Source organism: Cygnus atratus, chromosome 17 (assembly GCF_013377495.2).
Source record: "Cygnus atratus isolate AKBS03 ecotype Queensland, Australia chromosome 17, CAtr_DNAZoo_HiC_assembly, whole genome shotgun sequence".
NCBI lineage: Eukaryota > Metazoa > Chordata > Aves > Anseriformes > Anatidae > Cygnus > Cygnus atratus.
The window spans coordinates 3,682,349-3,708,634 of NC_066378.1; the positions used below are offsets into that span (position 1 = coordinate 3,682,349).

Genomic DNA, 26,286 nt, shown 5'->3' on the forward strand with positions numbered 1-26,286 from the left:
GGGGTGGGGGGGTACGGGGAGGAGGTGGAGCCGGGGCAGCGATGAGGAGGGGTCGGGGCTCGATTGGGGCGGGCTGCGATGGGCTGGGGGGGGGATCGGTGGGCGACTGGGCGGGCTGAGAGGGCCGGGGTCTGCCCTCGCGCTACGAAAGCCCGACCCCCGGTGAGAGAGTCAGAGAGTTGCTAAAGCTGGAAAACACTTTTGGGTTCAACTGGTCCAACCATCCCTCTACCACCAATGTCACCTGCTAAACCGTGTCCCTAAGCACCACGTCCCACCTTTCCCTGAACACCCCCAGGGACGGTGACGCCACCACCTCCCTGGGCATCCCGTCCCAACGCCTGGCTGCTCTTTCTGAGAAGAAATGTCTCCTCATTTCCAGCCTGAACCTCTCCTGGCACAACTTGAGGCCACTCCCTCCAGTCCTATCACTGGTTACCTGCGAGAAGAGGCCGACCCCGAGCTCCCCACACCTTCCTCTCAGGCAGTTGCAGAGAGCAGTGAGGTCTCTCCTGAGCCTCCTCTTCTCCAGACCAAACACCCCCAGTTCCCTCAGCCGCTCCTCACAGGACTTGTGCTCCAGGCCCTTCACCAGCTTTGTACCAACAACCTTGGCTGGAAACACCCGGCTTTCAAGTTTCTGCACCTTTAGTTTCACGACCTCTCACGGCCCTATAAGGCCCCAACCCCCCATAATGGAGCACAAGTCCTATGAGGAGCAGCTGAGGGAAAAGGAATTGTTTAGACCGGAGAAGAGGAGGCTCGGGAGCCTTCATTGCTCTCTATAACTACCTGAAAGGAAGCTGTGGGGAACTGGGGGTCGGCCTCCTCTCACAGGTAACTACTGGCCTCAAGAATGGCCTCAAGTTGCACCAGGGGAGGTTCAGGTTGGAAATGAGGAGACATTTCTCCTCAGAAAGAGCAGTCAGGCGTTGGGATGGGTTGCCCGGGGAGGTGGTGGAGTCACCGTCCCTGGGGGCATTCAAGGAAAGGTTGGACGTGGTGCTTAGGGACATGGTTCGGTGGGTGACGTTTGTAGTAGCCAGATGGTTGGACCAGATGGTCTTGGAGGTCTTTTCCAACCTTAATGATTCTACGTCCTGCTCCTCACAGACCAGGGCACTACATTACAGGTTTTGTAGCTGCATTCCTCTAACTCACCCAAGAAATGGGTTGCCATGCCCTCTGTTTACAGCTTTGTGACTTTTTTCTCCATTTCTTACAAACGGAAAGAAAAACACACTGAGCGTGACTTCTGCGTCAGCTCCTCTATGAATAGCTGATGCTGACAAAGCAGGATGCAGAAATCTGCCTTCAAACTGAGTGAATGTATGTGAAACAATAAGTGAGTTGTGATGAGGAAAACAGCTTTGATGGAAACGTGAGCCAAGAACAACAGCTTGACAAAGAAGTTTAAACTTTCCCTGATAGCTCTTTGGGGCGTAGACAGTTAAGTTTCTGTGTTTGTAAGGGAAACAGGGCATTCCTTAAAGCTGAACCTCCTCCCTTGGGTTCCCACTAAATGCCTGAGAGATGACAGTATAGGGTGTCTCCAGAAGGCTAATATTAAACATGAGGAATTGGTACGGAGGGAGCAAGCAGCGAGATTCCAGTTTTGACCACAGAATAAGCTAAAAAAATTTTGCATCAGCAACTCTGTCCAGTTTCTTACTCATTCACTATACACAGCTCCTTCTGTTCAAAGGATTCTTGTGTGTCCTAGCATTAGTAAATGCACCTGCCCTTTGTGTGGTGTGTGAAAGGCAGGCTTCTCTTAAAGGGTAGATCCGCTTCAGACAAACAGAAAGTGCTGAGGCAGTGTAACACGGGATGAATTAACCTTGGAAGGGCGGCCTTGGCTCAGCCACACTTGCAACGTATTTACTCATCCGCTGTCCGCAGCAGCGTGAGCCAAGCTTGCTGGGGAGCTGATGGGTGAACTGTGTGGACATATGGAAGAGAGAAAGGAAATTGGGGAAGTGTTGGTTAGTCCTAAGAAAGGTTTTTAGCCGGTCTGATCTATCTGCAACTGTGTGATGTTGGGAAAGCGATTTGAGCAGCCCAAGCACAGAACCAGCCATGCAGCCCCTAGGATGTGGCAGCAGCTGCCGCACCCGTTCCTGTTCGCCCTGTGGCCGCACACAGCCCTGTTCCTGTTTGCCCTGTGGCCACTCACAGTCCCAGCTACTGCTACGTCCATCAAGGAGACTGTGGGAGCTTTGCTCTTGCTCTTGACACTGCTGGTAGCCCCTGGCAGCAGGGGGATGGAGAGCGGCTTGATGTTCTGCATCAGGTGCCCTCAAATGGGACACAGATCTGGGAGCTGCTCTCACTGGCATTGACTTTTAGCCAGGTCTCAGCCTCATCTCTTATAAAAGGCAATATTTACTTATGTAAAAAGGTATAACGCATGCTTTGCATGGGTGTTCCAAGTTAAAAATTGTCAGTCAGTGCAAACAGCTCTTCGGGATGAGCTACAGAAAAGCAAAGTGCACGTGCTGCGTTCCTGCCGTTCGTCCCAGAACAAAGAGTATGACCTGGTGCCCCTCTTGGCAGCCGGTGGCCTGGTTTAGCTGGTTCTAAAAAGCACTGCAGTGTTTGGGAGTGCAGGCCTTTAAATAAAACCTATTCTGTTGTATTTCCTTTTCCCTTGTTAGATGTTTGTAGTGTCTCAGTGAGCCAACACGCTGTGCGTTTGAGGAACAACTGTTCCTCAAAACATTCCTCACAACTGTTCAGGTAAGTTTTTAGTACAGATCTGCTAGAGGCAGTGAGAGTAACCGGTCCGTGCTTCCCAGGTGGCATGCAGTTTCAGGAAGGAGCCAAATGGCACATTTTCCCTGAAATACCAACGCCAGGCTTTTTCCAACTGGCCATGTATTTGATGCGGTTCCTGCATATGAGTCTCGCTTCTGGGTCCTTAATTTCATAGCAATGTCCAGTCAGGAGAATAACATCTCTGACCAACGTAAGATATTCATGGTGGGTTTGGATGTTAGTTTTATGAAAGCTGGCATGGAGGAGCTGCTTCACCTGGGTGCGTGTGTGCTTGCAGTGCTGTGCTGGCCTTTGGACTAGAGCATGGAGAACAAGGAAACTGTTTGTCCATGGAAAAAACAGAGTGGGAAAGCCGTGCAGGTCCTTGGGCAGGCCCTCTCCGGCAGGACAGGGGATCTCTGTGGCAAAACCCAACCACACGGCTCCGGCGAGGCCAAACCCCCGCGGCGGGCGGCTGCCGCCGTGCCGGGGATTCGAACCCGCGACCTTGGCCACCGAGCCCCCTCCCTTAGGTGCCCTCCGCATTCGCCTGCACCGCGGCGCTGGGCGCTCAGGCAGCGGCGAGGGCAGGCCGGGAGGAAGCGGAAGTGGCGGCGGGGTCCTGGCGCGGTTGCCGAGCAGCCCGGCAGAGGCGGCAGGGCGGGCGGAGGTGCGGGCACGGTTCCCGCTGCGTCCCGGCGCCATGAGCGCGGCCGGGCTGGTGTCCGCCACGCCGCCGGTGTCCGCCACCCCGCCCGGGGCTCCGGCCCCCGCCATGCCCCCCGGGCCTGAGTACTACGAGGAGGAGGAGCTGGAGAGCGCCGAGGAGGAGGACGGCGAGCGGAGCGCTCGGGCCCGCGACTCGGACGAAGGTTGGGGGCGGCCCGGCCGGGCCGGGACTGTGGTGGGCAGCGGGGGGCCAGGGGGAGGGGGAAGGGGCGAGTGGGTTGGGGGGAGAGAAGGGCTCTGAAACTGCAGGAAAACGCTGTGGAAATGAGGGGTCTGTGAGTGCGTGAAGTTTCCCGCGGGAGGATGGAAACGTGAGGAGAACTGGGGCTGCTGTGCGGGTGTGAGGGGGCAGAGGAGGGGAGCGCCGGGAGGGGGATTGGGGGGTTTGGGGTCACGGCTGGGGCAGGGGGAATGTGCTGGAGCCTGGTGGGGGGATTGCTGAGAGCTTGTGGGTTGCGGGGACTCGGGGGAGGGTGGAGGTGAGGGAGGAGAATGTGGGGAATGAAGGCAGGGGGTGCAAGGAGGGGTTAGAGGGTTTGTGGGGGGATTGGGAAAGCAACGCAGAAGGGAAGCCAAAGTGAAACCCAGAGTGTCCTGGGGTCCAGGGTGCATAAAGTAATAAGTAGGGGGGGTGAAGAACAGCCCTGTGACAGTCCCAAGTGCTCTGTCAGCAAAACTCCTCCATCAGGTCTGTGTCTTTGTGAATGAGGAGCTGGAGCCAAGCCTGGAGAGCCTCAAAAAGAAAAAAAAAAGCTGAAGGTGTTTCTCTGTAGCTTAAATCAAATCTTTCTTGTTTCCTTTTTTTTTTTTTCCTTTTAGAGACTGACAGCCCTGCCCATACCTAGGGAATATCACTGCAGTTTAGGCTATGCAGCTGTACCCTTTCTATCACAACCCCAGCCCAGAGAAACTGACTTCTCCTTAGAGAGGAAAGGGTATTTATTCATTCTTGGCTACCCGAGTCTTACGGCTAATAAATGTGTAAAGAAGTAGCCAACAACTAGCAGCTCTGCACTGGTTTATTTTGTAGTTTATATTATCTCTCTATAAGGTCAGGGCTGTCTTTAGTAGTGCTGGTGTTTGCTGTGCATGAATGTCAGAATACTTCTGTGCAATGTGTAGCTGAGAAGTCGACTTCAGATCGTAGCAAGTAACTTATCTTTAGTGAGGCCTTTGTAGTAAATCATAACAGCATCTAGTCGTAGTATCTTCTGCTTGGAGTGTTTCAGGTCGAGGTGCAGGGGCATTGTGAATCAGTTAGAGCTGTTTCAGTCATAGCCTTCCACAGAGGAGATTATTTCCTGGGTGAAACAATAGGAAGGACGCTGGAAAACGTTCTTTGGGGTCCTAGGGTTGTGTTACCGTCTCACTTTAGTATTTGTAAGCACTAATGTTGAATCTTAAGTTAGGAAGAAATTACTAGAGTGTCTTAAGTCATTGCTGCTTGAACGTGATGTGAGCTTTGTTGCAAATCTACTGGAGGATTTATCTGGGATAACTTGTGGTTGCATAAAAGATGATTCAATTCTGAACTTATCTCTGCAGTTGCTTACTTGGTTATGTATTTGAGGTTAAATTGCCCGAGTGTGGGTTTTTTTAGTTGTTTACTATGTTTTTTTTTAATGCTGCTTTAGTTTTAACATATTGTTCTTTACATCACTTAGATACTGAGGATGCCAGCGAGACTGACCTGGCAAAACATGAGGAAGAGGACTATGTAGAAATGAAAGAACAGTAAGTAACCTAATAAAAAGTAGTTCTGTTGTTGGGGAGCGGGGCAGGTGCGTGTCTTTTGCATAAGCTATGCAATGTTTTGGGCTAAGATTTGTGTTTTTAAGTTTCTACACCAATGTAATAGCTAATGGGTACATATTTCTTCTCAATTACTTTCTCAGTTCAAGGAACAAAGGTACAGGTTCCTGGGAGCAGCTCAGTTTTCCTGCAATTGAATCCCTCTGCAGGCAGATCCTTTAAAGAAAACAAAGCATCTACTTGATACAAGCCATGCAAAAAGCAAGGTGTCTGTTCACATCCCTTAAGCAACAGAATGCCGGTCTTGTCCAGGAAGGGTGGCTTTTGGGAGACTTGAAATAGTTTCTCTTAATGTTTTGGAGCATTTAGTGTTCTTTCTTACTGGTGGAGATGGTTTTTTTTATACAGTTGAGGAAGACTTGGCCTGTGTTAAACCACAGGTACATGAGAAAGGAAATGAGAGTCTGCAACAGAACCAGGAATAGACTTTGCTTTTAGTTTTGTTCTTGTTTTTTTTCTTTTGGTGTGTGTGGTGGAGATTTTTTTTTTTTTTAAATAGATGACGTCAAGGTCTGGAAATGCCTTCTCTTTTATCTGTAGGAAACTTACACACCTCAAGATTTGACAAAGGAGCAGAATGATTCTGTTGTAAAGTTTCTGGTGTCTGTAGATCTAAATGTCAAGACAGGTTTTCACTTTAAAAATAAGTCCTATTTTTGCTGACCTGTTACGGAAACAATTGTTTGCTTTGTAAGACTGATGGGGTTGGAGACTTTTTAGGCGGAATGAATGAATGATGATCTTTCATTCTATTGACAAATACTCTTCTACTTTCTTGTTTCCTGAAGTTCTTCTGAAAAGGTTTTAGTTCAGCGTAAACACATTGTAACCAAAGGAGAGGGTGAATTAAACCATGCCTGTTTGCTTTGTAACATAAAGTTGTGTGTGCTCGAACTTTGCAGGATGTATCAGGACAAACTGGCATCTCTTAAGAGGCAATTGCAACAATTGCAGGAAGGTAAGCTTCAAAGGGGGTAGCTTTTTTTTCTAAACAATTTTCAGCACTCTTTAAAAGTACTATTTGGTTGGAGAACAATTGCACAGGTCATAGAAGGATGGGGATTTTTAGATTCTTCACTGGTGGAATATTGGTTCCCTGTTTTGCTGCTTATGGAGAAATATCAGCTGCTTTCCATCCTTCTTCCCTCCACGTGCTTATAGTTGAGCCTCTGTGCAGTACGGAGAGCATTTCTTAAAAGCAGTCTTTTTGCTTTCTGAGAAAACAGGGAAAATGGTTATCAAAATAAGCCAGAACTGTAGTTTCCTGATTTCAGATGTTACTACTTGTATGTCAGGTAGCGTATTGCCCTTTGAGGAGCACTGAATACAAGGAATAATTAAAATTGCAGTTGAAATCCCCAATTTATTTCAACTAGGTACTCTTCAGGAATATCAGAAAAGAATGAAAAAGTTGGACCAGCAGTATAAAGAAAGGATACGAAATGCAGGTAAGCTGGATTTCTTTCAAAGATGATGCATGCACCATAAATGCACAATTTTTGTAACACCTGAAGCAAAATAATGGTAATTCTGCCCTTTAAAGAATGGGAACTTGCTGCGATGAAGGGTTGTTCCCTCTCTAAGGGTAGTGTGTAGGTTTTTCTGGGTACGTGAAGTGTGATGGATTTTTTCTTGATTTTTTTTTTTTCCTTGATCAGCGTTGTTTACTAAGTGCCAATGAACAGTTCTAGTCTTCATTTCTTCATTTGTGTGAAATAGAGCAAGTAAAAATGTTTCATATATCTGGCATCGTGACTAACCCACAGTCTTCCACTTTGGTTTGTTCTTTCGTGTAGCTTGCGTGAAACCTCCAGGTGTACTTCTTTGTACTTGCAGGAATAGAAAGTTAGGACTGCCTGTTTTCTCAAAGATCTTGTTGTGCCCTAGAACAGCGAATGCAGAGGGGTTGCTGCTGAAGGTGTTACTCAGCGCAGCCATGACACTGAGCGGGCTGCCTGTACTTGCTCTTCTGGCTCTCTATTTCAGGAGCGCAGGCCCAAGTTAATTTTTGAAGAGCTTAGCTCTCAGCCCTTCTGGGTAGCCTTTATTGTGTTACTGCAGAGAAATGGCTTGGGAACCAGATTGATTTGCTTGCCTTCCTTCTTGTTCTCTTTCCAGTAGTTTGTAATCTTGGATACTGAAGCAGGGCCTCTTACAGAATCTGTTATATGGAAATAGGAAATGTAATTTTCTTTTAGAAAAGTTGGGTGAATTCTGTAACGCCTGGGCCATTATACTGGGAAATAAGACAGGCAGTGGCAGTTGTATGATGCCTAATATATTCCAACTCTTCAATAGGGCAAGCTATCTCCTTCTAAAAGTGCTTGGGATGGTAAAGGATTTGCTTGAAGAATTTAAGCTAGTTGAACTACTACTTGCTGACGGGAATCTGTCTTCTGAGATGAATTTCATGTTTGTTACAGTGGCATTCCAATAATATTGGGATGTTTTGATAAAATTAAGACTAAATGCAAACTTGCCAGCCAGAAATGCAAGGAGCCGTGCTGCAGCATCATATTTCTTCCACAGGAGGGCAGATTGTGATAACTTTGAACTTTATGATAAAAATCCGACTGCCTAGTATGACAGGATGGTCTTGTGTTTATCCTTCCCATGCTGAGGGTTGTTTTTTGTTCTTTTTTTTTGAGAATGCAGATAACAAAGTAATGGTTACGATTTACCCACTGACCCATTTACTAATTTACTGATGGAATTAGTAGCTGATCTGAAAAGAATGGCTTACTGCTGTGTAAGCTTTGCAAATCTGCTTGACTATCTGTAGAAAACTTCAACTAACAATATATTTTTGTCGCTTTTCCATGGCTACATTATTTTCAGCATATAACTGCAAAGTGAGGGTAGAGGTGGGATGAGCACATACGCTTTTGTTGCAGTATCAAATGACTTAAAATGTTAAATAATTTTGTGCATCTTTCAAGATAATAAATTGAGTCTGTCTTGTCTTTCAGAATTGTTTCTCCAGCTGGAAGTAAGTACTCTTGATTTGTCAAAATACATGCTAACTGTACACAAGGACTTAAACCTGCAGTTTCATCAACTAGTACTTGTTTTCGCAGTTTTTTTCCTGTAGTGTTGTTACAGTTGAATATAGAATACTGATGGTATTACCTCAAGTAATTTCCAGATCGCCATTAAAATAGAATTAAAAAAAAATAATCTTTTCTTGTACTGCTATACGCTGGTTTTGTATTTGATGGTTTAAAATGGTTGTTTAAGCTTGCTTGAGGTGATAAATGATAGTGATTCTTTAAAATCTGAAGAGCTTTCTGCTAGAGACTTGATAGGTATGCACCAGTAAAATTGGTTTAAAAAAGTTAATTCTTTTGCTGATAATAGCTCTGCTTGCTTAGTCATATTTAGATGGTTTTCTGTTTGTTTTATTTAAATATTGATAAGCTGTAGAACTAGCTATAGCTTTGAACCGGAAAGCTAATCAAAGCACAGCGGTTGAAAGAAGGTGTTTCTAAATCATTGGTTTGGGACATTGGCTCCTCAGCTAACTGTTTTATCTTTTGGTTTGCATTAGACAGATCAGGTGGAAAAAAATTATGTCAAGGAAAAGAAGGCAGCAGCAAAGGAATTTGAAGATAAGAAAATTGAACTTAAAGAAAACTTGATTGCAGAGTTGGAAGAGAAAAAGAAGATGATTGAGAATGAGAAGCTAACCATGGAATTAACAGGAGGTAAGAAACAAGATAGGCATTTGTCGCTTGTCTTCCCTGCTTCAGTACTGCTTAGAAAAAAAAAAAGATTAAAAAAAATAGCAGTGCTGATTTATACAGACAGCTAGTCTGGCTTTAAAACTTTCCAAATGTCAACAGATGTAGAACACGAATTGGTAGTCTTTTAGTGGGGAGTGCAGTTCATAATAAAATTCAGTGACCTGAATTACTAACAGATAAATCAACATAGTGTCAGCGAAGGAACAGAGTGGACAAGCTTTCTTATTTACTTTTTCTCCTTTCAAAATTGAAGAAACTGTTGAGAAACTTTGGACTTTGTTGCACAGCTGCAGTCAGTCACTTGGGTTTGGAACGTTATGCTAGGCTAGCAGCATGGTGCGTCTGTATCTGAGTGGTTGTCTCTATTCTGTAGGTTTCTTTTTGGAATATTTGGGAATTCCTCTGGTGGTACCTGGTCATGGGGTTTTCCCTTCATGGTGCGTGTTGTAAAGCCTGTGATGTCTTTTTTACTACTGTCAGTTTAATACACTTTCATTGTGTTGTGGTTTAGCCCGGCTGGCAGCCAAACACCACACAGCCGTTCGCTCACCCTCCCCCCTCCCTCTCCGGGATGGGGGAGAGAAACGGGAAAGTGAAGCCTGTGAGTTGAGATAAGGACAGTTTATTAAGACAGAGAAAATAATAACAATAATAATAATAATAATAATAATAATAGTAATAATGTGTACAAAGTGATGCACAATGCAATTGCTCACCACCCGCTGACCGATGCCCAGCCTATCCCCGAGCAGCCGGCCCCCCCACCCCGGCTAGCCACCCCTATATATTGTTCAGCATGACGTCAGATGGTATGGAATACCCCTTTGGCCAGTTTGGGTCAGCTGTCCTGGGTCTGTCCCCTCCCAGCTCCTGCTGCACCCCCAGCCTGCTCGCTAGCAGGACAGAGCGAGAAGCTGAAAAGTCCTTGGCTTGGTGTAAGCATTGCTCTACAACAATTAAAACATCAGCATGTTATCAGCGCTCTTCTCATCCTAATCCAAAACATAGCACCCTGCCAGCTACTAGGAGGAAAATTAACTCTGTCCTACCTGAAACCAGGACACATTGCTTAATTATGTGCCTTTACCAGAAGGGAGCTGTAACTCTTCCAAAATAGAAGGGTATGTAACTGTAAGTTAGCTCAAAACATTGTATACAAATTGATTTCCTATAATTAATGACCTTTACTGTTTGAATGAGTGGATTTTGCGTGTGTGTGGCCCAAATCCTTAAGGGTCCTTATCACTTCAGTAACTAGTAGCTTAGAGGTCTTTACTGATTCTGGAAAGCCGCAGGTAGTTGGCTTTGAAAGGACTGTGTCAGTCCTTCAGTTGTGTAGCAGAACCATAGCCAGGCTGGGGTTGGTATCCTCCCTACAGCTGGTTCAAGGCAGGAATTTACTTTGCCCAGCTAGTGTCGTGTATTTCAGACTATAGGAAGAATGCAGTGTTAATGTTAGCAGTAACATCATTTCCCTAAATTGTGATGGCAGTTGGAGTCAATGCAATTTAACTACTTTTGTAACTGAATTCTTCCAGTGAACACCTACCAGATGTTCATGTTTTTTCATTAGGCTGGTGTGAAATGTATTTTCGTGATACCTTACTCCATATGCAGGGAGAAGGGATTCTTTAGTCCCTGTGATCTGGCAATAAAACTACTGAGAAATAATGCAATAATGACCTAATCAGTGGTACCAGGTTTTAAACTGTCCTTTTCCCTCCAGTAACAGATGTTTAAGAAGCTAAAGGCAGGCAAACAATAAGGGTTGAAGTGTGCTACTTAAAGCTGGTAAAATAGATGTCCGTTAGCTGCATTTCTGCCCAGACTCTGGAAAATGGACACTAAATGGACACACTTCTTTTACAAAGCCACTTGATGCCTCGGCCATGCTCTTGTCAATAATGGTCGTGGTGGAGTTATAGTGGTAATTAGCCTTTTTCACAGGTTGTGCTGCTGTGGTGCTGAACCCAAGGTCTGATTTGATTTCCTTACAAAAAACAACTCCTTCACTTTATGGACCAATAACGTTGGTTGTGTTGCTGAGGCCTGTCCATGAATTAGACCTTTTTTTGTCCTTTCCTAGTAGCTACACAAGTTATGTAAGCTGATAATTTAATTAGTGTTCAGAAGGGAGAAATAAAACCTATTTGGACGTACTGGAGTGCTTTTGGCTTTGTACAAACTGTTAGTGCTAATCTGGTCTGGAAAACACCTTGTGCTGTGCTGCTTCCCCGATAGTGGTGTTTTGGTTTGTTAGTTTGTTCGGTAATGAAGTCTAGTCTGATCTTACAAGCTGTCTGTGTCTTAGTCTTATCTTACTGTTATCCCTTGCCTATGTTCGCCAACTACTAAGTTGGCATACAGTGCTAATGTTGCAAGCAGATTTTCCTTAGGGAATCAGGATCTGACTAGGTCTTAGCTCTGGAAAATCTGGGTACCAATGTCCTAAGAATCCGAAGGAATCCAATTTCTCTGTCGGTGGGACTGCTGTTAACATCAAGAAGGAGATTTGCAGAGTTGAAGGGAGACTGAGCAGGAGTAAAAAGAGGTATTTAGAAGTAATGTGTCCAGTTTGGAGACCGGATTAATTATCCTCAGGAAAGCCCCACCATTGTATGTCCCAAAGAGGTGAGATATTTCATCAGCTACAACTCTGGGAGAAGGCACATAAATAACTGGAGAATCAATCCCTTCTGCGGTGCATGTGCTAGACCTCCCTCACCTCCTTCCTCCCAGACTAGCAGGAATGCAATCTGATTCCTTTAGAACTAGCAGATTTTGTTCTGAATGCATGCAGGAGGCCAAGAAATGAGATCCCTAGAGCCTGTGTGGACTTGGTGAATTTTAAAACCTATGGAAGCTCAGTGCATGCAAGAATGCAAGTTGGCAACCTGATGATGGTCTGGTTTGAGTGCTAGGACTCACCTGCAGTTTCTCTAGGTTCCAGCTGTTGTCTCCTGGAGCGTTGCATGGTGTGGGGCTCAGCTGTTCAGCCTCACGCAAGCCTGTATTTCAGGTTAAATCTGTTGGTACTTTAGCAGCTTTCTTTAGAAAGTTTTCATGAATCTCTCAAGAATGTCGAAGCTCTTCACGTGTTTCGTGGTAAATGGAATACTTTCAAACTATTTTTTCCTGAAAACTTTCTTTGGTGCTAACTTTCAGCTGACTTGTCACAATTTAATATACAGGGTGCTAAGATAAAGAGAGAACAAAAATGATGTTTCTGCCTTATTCACATTTTAAGCAATACAAATCCCAACTCTGTGACGACTCATTTCAAATTTTTCTTTAAAAAAGGTGAAAAAGCCTTCTCGGCTTGGCTGCATATCACCTTGAGCAAGTGCTTCAAACTCCTCTTTTGAGGCTCTTGTAAATCAATCATAACAAATGTGAAGGATGGCTTCCATTCAGCACAGTAACTTCTGTTTTTAGTGTCTGCAGAGCTATTAGGGTTCAGTGTTTTTCAGTCGGCTTTGAGTTGCAGAGAGGTTTCCTTTGGCATGCTCTTGGTGGGTGGCACTTCATTTTTTCATTTTTTTAATCTTTTATCATAATATCTTTTCCTTTGATGTGCGGAATGGCCATCCTTGTTCACCCTTGAGATAAGGAGAAAGGTAATTTGATGTGTTTTGAACACATCAGAACGTTGATGTATTGTTGCTCAAGGATGTAGCACCTAGAGGGAGCCACAGAAGCTTCATATACGTAAGTGCTATCTGGGATGTGATTCATGTGTACTTAAAGATAAGCAAATAATTCATAGCACGTAGAAGAGGTGAAATGATGGTTTAGCATTTAAGATGTGGTCTCTTCCTTGCCAGTTCAAGGTATCCTCATAAATTGAGGAATATTTTGTGTGAGTTTCAGAGTAAAGCAGGGCAGTTAAGATGACCTGTAGATATTTGGACAAACTGCAATGCAGATAATGATGAGATGTTTCAATTTTAGACAGATTCTGGCTTTTTCCCCGGTGCAGAAGCTACAACTTATTTCCTAACAACTGTTGCTTTGGGAGTTATTAATTAAGTTCATTTTATAAAACATAATTTGAAACTTTTTTCGATCATCTGGATTTAAATCCTGTTTGTGTTCAAAATTGTTCCACCAGACTTGTATCAGTCTCAGTCTTGAATGCATTTACCATCTGTATTGCTTGGACAAACCTATTTTTCCAGCTTGAAGGCACAAAAAAGAACAGTTGATATGTAGGTGATGTTTTGTGTGCTATTACCTATTCAAGTTCTGCTAGCAAAGACCTCCATGAACCCTGCCTTTTAAGTGGTCTATTTACAAGCATATATTTGGCATTAGCATGAAAAAATATCCCTGAACCCTTGTGCTTCGTCATTGTACTTCAGTTACCTGCACCTGAAGGAGCTATTGAATGCCCCTGAAATAACTGTGCAACTTCCAGACAGCGAAAGCTGTAACCATGGCATCACAGCACTGATATTGAACAGTGACCTCGTATAAAAGAGACTTTGTATTCACTGTCAGCACTTCCAGCTTGAATGCTGGAAGCTATCATGAAAAAAATCCAATTCTCTGTGCAGGAGAGGAGACGTTGTTTTCCGTGTGCTCTGTGTAGAAAGTTTCTGATTCTTATGTCTCTCCCTGTGGTCTTATCTGCTCTCCAACTTCATTACCCTACAGATTCTATGGAAGTGAAGCCTATCATGACGAGGAAACTGAGGCGACGACCAAATGATCCAGTTCCCATCCCAGACAAGAGGAGGAAACCTGCCCCTGATATCCTTTTACACAGTCGTTGGATGGCTTTTCTATTTGAAGCCAGAATTCTGCCTGCGAGGCAAAATGCATCAGTGTTGTTATGTATAGGAAAGAAAATGAGGTGAGGTGCTAGAATCTGATTTTCATCTAGGAAATACTGAAACACAACTTCTCCGGTATATTGTGTGATAAACTAATATAGTACAGCTAGTCCCTGGATATCCCTTGCTAAGACAATGTAATCACTTAAACTTCAGTGCCATGAGATGACATAGGTGATTTTTTTTGTCAGCAAGATCAGTTTGAATTCCTCTGGTAATTTTTTCAGAAAGGAAAAGCTTGAACATTTTACCTAAATGTTGAAGCAATTGATTCCATAGATAGGAAATGGCTTTTTCCATGAGCCAAAGCTTTTCTCATTTCAAGATGTGACAAGACATTTGCCAGAAAGATCATATTTGTCGTATCAAACTAGTTTTTCCATTTCTGATAAAGGCTTCAGATATCTGATACAGAAAGATGCATAGCAAAAGCAAGGAGTGCTAGATTTGTTCTTTGAATAATAAAAAGATGAAAATCCATCTTGTCTTCATATATCACAAGAAACAGTAAAACATGTATATGTAATCCTTCTCTTCTGCCTCGTTGCATGTTTTTTATAATTAAAATGTTCTTTGGCTTTTGGAAATATATGACAGCGGGCACTTTCTCTGTTTGTATATTAAATTCACCTGGAAAGGGAGGCAATGATATTTGCTTTGCAGAGGTTTATTATTAGATTCCAGACTTGTTTGGCTTAGATTAAAGAAACTTATCTTGTGACTCCTGAGTGACTCACATTTTCTGAAGGCAATATCAAAACTTAAAATTCTAGGGTTCATGAAGGATAGTCGTGAGCATCTCCACTTTTAATTAACCTCTTTTTAGTTGGAGATTCTGTTCACTTTTTCTAAAAAAATAAAAAATAAAAATAAAATCTATTAGCACTCATATCTCACCTGAAATAAATGAGTTTCATAGCAAACGTGACCTATTAATTGAGCATGATAGAGCAGCCACAGTATGAAACTCTCTGCCTTTTGGCACTGGAGTAAAGATCCATCCCTCTCTCTCTCTGTTCCTCCTACAGAGTTGCAAACCGCTGACTTTCTTTTCCTAGATTTAGGTGAGATTCAGCTTAATTTTACAAAGCTTGGAGCGAGTCTGTTGTGTTTCAGCTTCCAGATTTTTCCTCTTGCATTGCTGTAGAGAACAACATTGAAAATGCTACTGATTGCCTATATGAAGTAAATGTCAGTGCACTAAAGGTTTTTCATTGATGGTTATATGTGAATAAATTAAAATGATTTGGCACTGTTTGTTGCTAACGATGAGACTGTGGAGATTGACTTGTATTAATTCATATGACAAAGGAAAGCTTAGTGTAACGCCCGTATTAAAATCTGATGAAGTTTTACAGAAACCTTCTGGCTTGTGTTCAGTGAAGTGAAATGTCATTGACCTGTAGTTTGTAGCTTTGCTTGTCAAGAGCTTATGGGAACCTTAATTCTGGATACCTCAGCTAAATTACCTGTTGACTGATGAGCAAATAATGGAGGACCTGAGAACCCTGAATAAGGTAGGGATTATGGCTTGATTTGTATTTATTTTGTAAAGAAAGCTAACGTTCTTCCCTGAAGAGCACAGAGCTGTCTGTCTGATGTTACTGTCTGACTCGTGGGACTGTTTCGCCCCAACAGACTTTCTAAAATAACACAATAAAAGATTCAGCAAGATGATATCTCTTCCCTTCTATTGTAATAAGCTTAATTAACCTAATTAAAATGACTGTCATGTAAAAATGTTACCTTTTGTCAGAACCAAGTGATAAGCTATCTTAAGGAGTGCTTCTCTCTTCTTCCTCATGACTGAACAGATGTTAACGCTGTTTTCTGTGAGATCACAGGGTGCCTTTGTGGGCTTTCCTTTTTTTTTTCCCCCTCCCCAGTCTCGCAATACTTCCCCAGACTGGTTGGGGTGCAGTGTGTATGTTTATACTTGAATTTTTTCTAGATTTCATTTTCCTACTGCTTTCCTGCTAAATGGTTGGAGGCTTTTATGGTTTCTCATACTAGATGGCTATTCACTGAGGTTTTTGAAGATGGTAATGGAGCATGCCTATTGTGGCAGCTGTAGAGGTCTCTCTAATAATTTACATATTGTATTTGGTGTGCCCGAAAAAAAGTTGGATCGTGTTCAAAGAATGAAGTGTGTGAGATGGATTTGGTTTTGGCTGGTTTTGGTGGACTATCTGAATGCTCTGAGAAAGCTCCATTTCCACACCTTTAGTATCATGAAACTCTTTATCTACACCTTTAAGTGTCTAGGGCATACTATTCTGGTTTTGTTATGCCGCTTAACTGTACGTTTAAAAATAAGAACCATATGGAAAGGAAGACCATCTTAAGTTATTACTATAGCTGTTCTTGGCTCGTGTCAGATCTGTAACACTTCTTTATTCTCTTTCCATGTAGCTTAAATCACCCAAGAGACCAGGTGAGTTAACGGTTGCATTGGAACTTGTTCACAACCATGTTGTTTTGAACAGAGATTTATATTGTAGACTTCTTCATTGTGTAATTTCTGACTCCACAATTTGACTGTATAAATGTTTTGACTGTAATTGCTGTTCTTTGGGTAGTTACTGTGGCAAACTGGGGTGCTGTGCGGAGTCCCTTCATCTCTTGTTGGGGATGGGAAAGCAGCAATATGCAGCTTTAGAGGTGCCTGAAGCATTTGGGTGACATGGGACAATTTGAACAACTTGGGACAATTTGAATTGTCAGACAATTTAGCTGTGTTAAAAGATCTTTTCATAATATTCAGATGCACCTGGACAGCTTAGCTGTTTGTATGGTAAATAAAGGTTTGAAAACTTAGGGTTTCAGCCTTTCTAGATGGGTCTGTACACATTATTTCAAGAAAGAGCAGTACTAACTTGCGTAAGTAATCCTGACCCTATTTTACTACTTCATTATAAATTAGAATTTAAAACAAATTGAGGACGTATTGCCTTTCCCCTACCTATCAAAACTTCTTCAGATGTTTGATCTATTTCAGTAAATGTTATGATTTATATAAACAAGGTAGAGGTTGAATTATTCATCCCCATAGAGTGTATTTTTGTGATGGAAATTTGAGTTTGTAGCTTTTCTGTGTTTTTTTTTTTCTGCTTAACATGACCTTATTAATTGCTATATTGAGTCAGAAGTGCTGCTGCATGGTGGACACAAGCTACTCTTTAACTGGTCTCTTTTGTTCTCAGCCTCTCCCTCCTCCCCTGAACACCTCCCAGCGACACCAGCAGAGTCTCCAGCACAGCGGTTTGAAGCCCGGATAGAAGATGGAAAACTCTACTATGATAAAAGATGGTGAGTCACAGTAAATTTCTGTTTTTAAGCAGTCTTAGCCTTGTTTTCTGTAGACACAAAGACTTCAAAGAGGAATTGCTTCTTTGAAAGAATTCGGGGACAAAACACCTTTGGGCAGGTATTAGCCATCTTCCTCCAAGGGCTAAGCAACATGACTTTGGTAAATGATAAGTGATAACGGAGTGTTCAGGCCACACAGAGTTTCTGGAGTAACTACTGGCTTGACTCCATGATTTAGCTGTCCTTCTGTTCAATTTTGTGCACTGTGACACTTGGGAAACATTTTTGTCAAACCTAATCTTATGTAAGAGAGCCACCAATGGATGCAGTTTGATGTAGCGGTGCAGCTTGTCAGCTAGGATACAGAAGCGCTGGGATCTCAGGTACAGCAGCTGCCCGCTGTGTTCACCGTCCTTGTGCTCTGGTTTGTAGCACACTAGCCCATCATTCCACAAGGTGGCAGAAGAAATGTTGTTTCACAATGAAAAATGTTTCTAAAAACAAATCCAAATAACCTTTAAAGATCAAATCCACACAAGAGAGGCAGCTTCGGAATTGCTGATTGGATTTATCACTGTAAGTTTTATGGTCATCTAGCTGCAGAAGCCTTACAAAATGTGAAGAAAATATTAAAATTTTCACAGGAATCTTAGTAGCTCTTAATCGGAGACATGCAAAACTAGATAATCAAGGGAACAGCCTGGTATTCCTTAACCAGAAAGCAATTTCCAAGTAGTGTGCCTACTTTGGTGTTCTGGTGGCTCAAAATAACTAGTGTTGGGGTTGTAATCTTCTCACTGTCAATAATAAGCATGGAATTTGTTCTCTACACGGCAGTTCTCTTCTACAGCTTTTCCTTTTGGTAGTCTTCGGGTAGTGAAGTTTCATCAAGGGTTCAATGCATACAGCTCTGATAAAAACAGCTGCCTGCAGCTTAAACTTCCTTGAAGCATAAACCAGACATGAACGGGCTACTTGTTCCTTCACGAATGTATTAAGTTCCTTTTTTTTCTTGTGTAAAGCTACTGTCCTCTAGGATATATTTGGAAGAATAAACTGTTCCTTAGGATTTTCAACCATGCAGATGACTGTAGTGTTGTATAACAAGAAAAATAAGATGGAGTTTGGTATAATCAGTCAGTAAAACTCTTACCAAGTTTAAACTTGGGAGCCCAGATGAATCTCAGAGGCACAGTCTCTCTGAAAGGTGTCCAGTTGGGATGAAAAACGTTAACAGATACAATTGGATTCAGCAAGATGAAAGTCACAGAGGCCTCACCGTCAGGAATCCTAGTTGTTGCTGTCCCCTCTTCTTTATTCTTATATGCAGGTTTAAGATAAGTGTTTTATGGTTTCTGACTGTAATGATCCTGCTTTTAGATTTTGATTGATAGTAATAGTACTTCTGCAAAGCAGCTGGTATTTTAAAGTAATGAAGAAACTTTTGATAAGTGGGAGGGTAATTGTTTCTAAGGTGTATTAAGGCTGTAGCTGCTGGCATGTGCAGAAATAATAAATCTGACAGCTTGGGAGTGACTTTCTCTGTTTCCTGACAGTAGCTATGAAGGACCATTACCTAAAGTAGTGGCCTCCCTAAGGTCTTGTAGAGGTATTTCAAAAACATATCTCCAAAGCGGAGGCTTAGTGTGGGGAATTTCGGAATGTGAAATTAGACTTCAGTTTTTTTTTTATTCTCAGTCTGTTTGTTCCGCACCCCCACCAGACCCTAAAATGCAGTTCTCTATAAAACAGCCATCTTCTTTTTGCTTTTAGCTTTGCCTGCATACAATAGTACAGTGATTTTTTTTTCAATCTTCTAATGGACATGCAGCTGAAAATCTCAGCCTTTCAGCAAAATATTTTGTAGCAGAAAGCGGAATTATTTCTGCTTGCCTCGCTTGTCATAGTGGTGTGGTTTACTTACTGCAAAAGTAAGGGGTGTCTGGCAGTCCTCATTCTCTCTTGAAAGACAACTTAAATTCCACTGTATTTTTAGTCTCATCTATTTTCCTGTTAAGTTCTACCCCTCTGTTCCCCTGTGGGTGCATAAGCGCTGCAAAAGGCTGAGATGTGAATGTGTTGCTGAGGTACACAAGGTTACTTTGGTTGACCTGCCTCTCTGTATGTGTGGGGCTTGAGGCTGTTTGAGACCTACTCAATGAAAAAGTGTTGGATTTACCTTATCTTACCTTTTCTGTGCATAATTAACATAAATTTCCTGATGGACGGCAACTTGTGAAGTAAAATCCAGAGCCTGGAGCCAATTTCATGTGTGTCATTAGCTTTGCAATTCATTGATAATTAAAAATTTGAAACAAACAGCTTTGAGTGAAACCGATTTCATCATCTGTGCCTGCGCTGATCTCACTCAAGAGTTCTCTTTTGTGGCGGTGTCTTCTGCACTCTGAAGCTCGTGCACTGCTAGTATCAAGATGATCAATTCTCCTTGCTTAAGCACTCACAACATGTCATAGTAGAAATACCAGTCCATCAGTGTCCTATACATTATCAGAGCAAGGTCTAGTTTGTAGTACCTTATATGGTTTCCCTTACATCGATTAATGATAATCAATAAATTAGATTAACTGGGATTTTTGGCTTGTATCATTGCTGCTATTGCATTGCCTTGGAACCTGCTGATACCCTTTCTGTTAAAATGAGGGAAAAAGAAGAATGGTTGGGCGCAAGTGTCTAAACGTTGGAGAAATGTTTTTCTTATGTTTTTTGGTTGTTTTTTCTTTTTTTTTTTAATTCTCTCACCCAGCCCTTTGATAGTTAGTACTTTTGGGATGCCGAAAGCCACCGCTATCATTTTGTTCCTGGCAAGCAGTTTGAAAATTCTGAGTACATGAGCCAGTAGGAAGAGATTATGGAATAGACTATTGGAAGACTTCCATATTTACAGTATGGTTATTGTAGAAATAACTGCAAAGATTATGCAAATGCATGTATTTTGACAAGTGGCTGTCAGCCCATCAGGCTGTGGGGAGTTGCATGCTGGTGAGTCTGCAGCTTGGATTTCCCTGATAAATATGAAGCACATCATGATTAGGTTGAAGGCTGAAATACAGATATGCTTTCATAACTAAAACATTTTGGTGCTCTCTTGACTAAGATAATTTACTTGCAAATAATGTTTCAGTGTAACTGGTTTTACCTACAGAACTCTTGTAAGCAAAATAAACAGAAGCAGAATTTTGTCTAGCATACTTTGCAGCCCTTACCAGAAACGTGGTGTGGGTGAAGAAGGCAAGACCATGAAACCAAGTAATTTGGCTATGAATTTTGAAGGCTTTTTACTTTTTCTTAGGGCATTTTGTATAAAACACATACAGTACGATTAAAATGTGATGTAAAAGTTAAAAATATGCTTAGATACTTCGTGCTTATTGTGGGCAAATATAGCTTCTCACAGAGTCACACCTATCACTTCGATATAGTCTTCAATGTGTTCACAAAGTAAGACTATTAGAAATTTGAGGTCTCTGTTTAAACAATAGACTGCACAGTTGGATTGAATACACTTCAAATTTGTTGTTGCGCTAGTGTTCTAGTAATTTTTTATTGGGGCATGTAAATAAACCTTTAGCAGCTGATTTGGTTTGTCAGATTTTATCAGGCATAATATGGAGTTGCTGTCTAAAATCCATCCTGTGTCTGAAGTGTGAAAAGCTAGTTTGATTAACTCTAAGCATGGGCTTATTGTGAATCAGTGTCCCATCTCGTGTCTTGGTGCTCTGCCTCTTTCAGATATTAAATCTGTTTTTAGTAATCTGCTTTGAGAATTGAATTCAAATGGAGAGTGCTTCGTGCATTCTGAAGCTGCATTTAAATGCAAGTGTGTGTGGAGGATCAGATCACAGCTATGCCCCAAAGATAGGGAAAGTGGTGTGGAAAGAAAAAAAAACTTTGTATTTATTATCTTCAAATACTTTTAGAATCCTGTCTTTATCCATCTTACTGTTGTTTACCTTCTCAGTCTCCGGACAGTTAAGGGTTCAATGTATTGTCTGTTGTTTTATTTTTGCAGGTATCACAAGAGCCAGGCCATTTACCTGGAGTCTAAAGAGAACACTAAGATCAGCTGTGTCATCAGTTCTGTGGGCGCCAACGAGGTAGGTGGCTACTCCGGGATTCATGGGTCGGTTCAGGCAGGTAGACAGCAGTTTACTAGGGCCTAAGAGCAAGTACTACTTTCAGAGAAGATGTAGTCGTTTGGTGTCTAAAGAAGCTGAATATAAGATGAAACTGAATTAAGATCTCATCCTGGGGTAGATCTGAGATGGGAAGAGCCTTGCTGTTGCTCTCTGAAAAGTGATCCTACATTTTGCAAATAGTAGTTTGGCAGGCAGGAAAATGGGCAGAACTGAGATGTTGCATCTCCTTGGTGCTGCACTGACAAATTCCATTTCTGTTACTTAAAGCACATATTTACAGCTCCTATTAATGCAAAATAAAAATAAACCCCATTTGGAAACCAGGACAGGATAAGGAAAAACTTTGTCACCAAATTGACTTCCTATAAGGGGAGAAAATTCTTCCTGCTAACATGAGTATTTATGCTGTGAAGTAAGCTGGCATCGTTCATCACCTACACGGGAGATGGAGGGGGTGAATCATTTGTCAGAGACAATTTCCTGTTGCCAAATGATTAAGACTTAGAGAAGCAGGTCAAGAGAGAGTTGTGTGCTGAAGATTGATGTGAATCTCGTTGCAATATAATCTTACTGTTTGAGCAGTCCATTAGTTGGGCATCGGGAGCACTTTATTCTTTGCAGATTCCAAACACTTCAAGGAAAGAAATAGTAGACTTGAATGCACTTCTCTTCAATCAGACAATAAAGTAGCTTTAATTTGCTTTGGCAGTTTTAAGGGAAAACACTTTGGTTTCAACAAAATGAGTTGCATATGGGATGTGCTTTGTATCACAACTGTTTTCCTTGCTCTGTTATGCTCAATGGTTGTTTATTTAGATGTAGTAGTGTGCTAACAGATGTGGTACGAAGATAGTGCTGCTAATTTGATTGGAGTTATTGCTATTAACTTATAAAAATAAAACTCTTAATCTTTTGGAAACAGCTTACCTGAAACCTGAGGAAAATGCAATTTTTTAGTTAGTCACTTAAAAAGTGAAATTTCTTTCGTTTCCTTTTTCTGAGGAAGGTTTGGGAGAAGGCATGGCAGTTAATTTCCCTGTGATGGGTCTCTGCAACAATGTAAAGGCAGGGGAGATGAGGAAAAAAATACTGAAATGAGGGAGTGTTCTTAAGAGTGCACTATGCAGCCCTGATTACATCACTCATTTTCGTTTTGCAATTGTTTTTTGAATCTTTCTGGGCTCTGTATAAATTTAGAAGCTAGAAGGCAAATCTGGATTTGAGATCTCCAGTTGTAGACCAGAGTTATAACTTGAGAGCATTTCTAAAGGAAGTCAAGTCAATTCAAAGGAACTTTACTGAAGGTAAAGGCACGGACTGTCTCCCCAACAGCACTTCCATTAAAGTTCAAAGTGGGAAAAAAAAAGTCCTAACTAAGGAACGTAATATTGACATAAAATTGTTGTCTTGTGGCTGAAAAAAAGAAGGAAGTAGTTAACAGTGTATCAGGCATCTTTATTCATATGAAGGTCTAAATTACTTCTCTTAAACTGGGTTTGAATTTTGGAATTGGCTGTGGGCCTCTCCAACAGTCTGAGCTATGACAATCCAACTTAAATAAATAAATAAATAAAAATAATCCCATGTGGTTTCTTTGGAAACTGAGTCAAATTACTGCATTGGTGGGAAATCATTGGCCGAGCACATGGAACCGATTCAACGTTTGAATTTTTACAATGACCTCTTCAGTAGGTACAGAAAAGAGGTTTCTTCCCATGAGTATATTCAGCAATATCAGTTTATTGGAAGTTGGAAAAAGGAGTAAACTTGTTTTTCTTTACAGTTTAGGAATAAAAGAAATTATGGGATGGGTTTGGTTGTTTCTGTTTGCTATGTCCTTTCAGTTCTTTAAATTAATAGATGTTATCTTCTGATGGCAGAATACATTGTATGTCTAAAACACTGGTTTTAAGTTCAGAATATGTCTTGATTCTTTTAGTTTTCTTAACGGTGTGGCACGTTTTAGGGTTAATAGTAATTTCACTGTGTTCACTGAAAACGGAATTTTCATTTTCCTCCAAATGAAGCTTAACAAAAACTGTAACTTTAGCAAAAGTAGCGTGCCATTCCGTCATGCTGTGATAGAATGCAAACTGTCCGTGTTTACTGTTCTATGCAGGCACTCAGCTTCTAGATGTACGAATCCTCTTGGTTAGCAAATCTTACCAAACACTTGAAAATGTTGCAATAGAGATGATTATCAGTAAAGGTAGATTTTAATTTCTCTGGGGAAATAACTGAAGCACAAATGCAGGCAAATATTAAATTTATATTCAGGGCTTCTCCTAGTAAGGTCAAATTGTAATTAAAATAATAACTGTATAAATCTACTATGCCAGGCTTGTAGCTAATACGATATCTACAAAAAACCGTTTGGGATAAATAGCATTCGGGCACTAACTTTATAAGCCTTTTCAGTGGGAAATACCGGGCTTTTGTCCTAAAATATTCTAGTATTAAGAGCTGGAAAACTCATATTTTCCATGCCTTTATTTAAACGTGTAAATGCATTAGAATAATAAAATGCAGAGGAGTCTTGTTCAGATTTGATTTTTTTAAAAGTACAAGTATTTGGGTCTAAACTTCTTGAAAGTTACTTTATTTTTTTAAATTCTCTGAATGGCTGCTTCCATGGAAGCAATTTGTCCTTTGAAACATACTATATATCTGCAAGTTCTGTGAATTCTTCCAGGCAGGTAGTTAAAAAAGAGACCCTTTTATCTTCAGATACAGATTATTTAATACATTGTGAGAAATGCTTCACTGAACAAAATTAAGAGTAAGCTTTTCATTTGACTAATAGTTACTTGTGTCTGAACAAATCCCAGGATAGGTCATTTTTATGATCTGTGGATCTAGAGAGACTTATTCTTGATTAGGTAAAGCTTAATGCTGGAGTTCTGGTAAGAGCTGTAGCAGAAGCAAACTTTGCTTTCATGGTGATGCTTGGGGAAAGTAATTACTCTTGATGACTGTTTTGAGTGGAAAGTTAAATTGGTAAAGTTAGAAGTGTTACTTGGTTTTCTACTGAGGTTGCAGATGCCTGATGTGGGGAGGGAAAACGAATTAAGTTGAATCATCTGTGCACTCTGAGTAACAGAGATCCTTATTGTTAGATCTGAACACCTGGAGTTATTTGGCTGCATATTACTTACTGTGGGATTTTTCCCTTTTTCTCCCCAATGTTTTCCCCCTTGCCCCTCTCTCTCTCCTTTATGCAGATCTGGGTGAGGAAAACCAGTGACAGCACAAAGATGCGAATCTATTTGGGACAGCTGCAGCGAGGTGTTTTTGTGATTCGTCGACGATCAGCTGCATGACTGTATGCTCTTCCTTGCTCTTTTTTTTTTAATTAAAACCAATAGACAAACATCTAATGGGGAATGGCGGTCTGTTCACTCTCATCTTAGCAACAGAGAACACTGTCATGACCTCTTATGAGACACTTTGTGGCTGGCCACGTTATCCATAGTAGTCCTAAAATCTTGAGTGATACCCAAGCACTGCCCTGGACTATTTCTGGACTTTGCATCAGGCTTCTGTATGTTTTCTTTATATTCTGGGTGACTATTTAAGAAGACTTTGCATCATACTTTTTTCACCATTGTTTTATGGTGCATAGATTGGACTTGTATGTTGAAGACAGTGTAACATTTCTGTTTTGAATCAGACCAATGGAAGAAACTTTGCTTGTCAAGACCTGAGGTGGCTTTTTTTTTTATTGTTTTCCTGCAAGGCTCAGGATGTTGAGCAAAAGGAGACTAATCCTGTCAGGTTCAGTTGCAGCTGAGATGCATCTGTAGTATCTGGTAAATAACATCAGCTTTATGGGATGAACTGGTTAAAGACTCGAGTGCTGAGGCTTTTTTGGGAAAGTTTGATCAGTTTAGAAACGGCTGAAAATCCAGTTGGTTTTAATGTAGTTAAGCAGTCACATGTGGCTAATCTGAAGCTTCCGTTTCTCTTCACATTAAAACACCCTTCAATGAACCTGCAGAGAGTATGTCTATACTGCTATAGTAGATTTCCTGAAATAGGCAGATGAGCATAAAACAAAGGATTGATTAACTGGGCTTTGCACGTAGCAAGACTATAGAAACAATATGTGAGGATAGCCATTTGTACATGTAGAGAAATGAAGGATAAATACCAGTTTCTTCACTGATGCCTTGAGAGTAGTGGGTTGTGCTGAAATGATGCTGACAGAAGATACTGGATCTGTGGTGTCCTCCAAAGAAGTCTGGTACGGAGTGGATAGCTGTATTGACATGCTCTTAGTGTACACCTGAAACCTTCATTCCCTAAAACATCTTACAAAGGTTTCCCTTTGAAGGGTGTTTTAATTACTGGAGATAACACTGGATTTCTACACTTACCCTCCAAAAACACAAGAGTTAAAATGTTCAAGTGTTTATATGATGAATGTACTCCCTTCCAAGGTGTTTAAAGATCTGCCTCTGATGGCTGAAACTACCAGTACCGTGTGTGACCGTATTGGCATGAACTCCACAGCACCCTGGCAGCACTGTCAGATCTCTCCCTTCTGTGCAAATCAATTTTGTGTTCCTTCTTTCGATTACTGGACAAAAAGTTGTGATTTCTGCCTTTCTCTATCTGTTACTTTGTGAGGCATCTTTTTGGTTTTGTTTTTCAACTGCATTCTCGTTCAGCATCAGTCTAGCCTTTCTCGTATCTGGATAAATGACTGTTTTAAACGTCTGTTTCCATTTCTTTTACTTGCTGCAGTTGGGTGGCAGTCACATCCCAGTAACTAATGCACATACGTGGATCTGGAGCCGAGTGTTACGGCTGAGCTTCTGATGCGTTGCCTGTTTGGCTGAAACACCTTATGTACTCTTACTGTGTTTAGAGTTTGAACTAGATGTGGAGCTGCAGTGGGGAAAGGAGGCGATGGCTGCCTCCCACCCCTGGAAAACGTGCCAT

The 26,286-nt window shown here is 41.6% G+C and overlaps 1 protein-coding gene across 1 annotated transcript; it reads left to right on the forward strand.

Annotated features, from left to right (window-relative positions):
- The first annotated feature begins 3,358 nt into the window (after window positions 1-3,358).
- Window positions 3,359-26,055, forward strand: SUDS3 (SDS3 homolog, SIN3A corepressor complex component). Its single transcript, XM_035556797.2, has 12 exons — window positions 3,359-3,629; window positions 5,151-5,220; window positions 6,201-6,256; window positions 6,675-6,746; window positions 8,268-8,287; window positions 8,846-9,002; window positions 13,698-13,793; window positions 15,332-15,393; window positions 16,289-16,310; window positions 17,080-17,185; window positions 21,216-21,300; window positions 24,564-26,055. The coding sequence occupies exons 1-12, from the start codon at window positions 3,461-3,463 to the stop codon at window positions 24,660-24,662; spliced, it is 1,014 nt and encodes a 337-aa protein (XP_035412690.1). The 5' UTR covers window positions 3,359-3,460; the 3' UTR covers window positions 24,663-26,055.
- The last annotated feature ends 231 nt before the right edge of the window (window positions 26,056-26,286 follow it).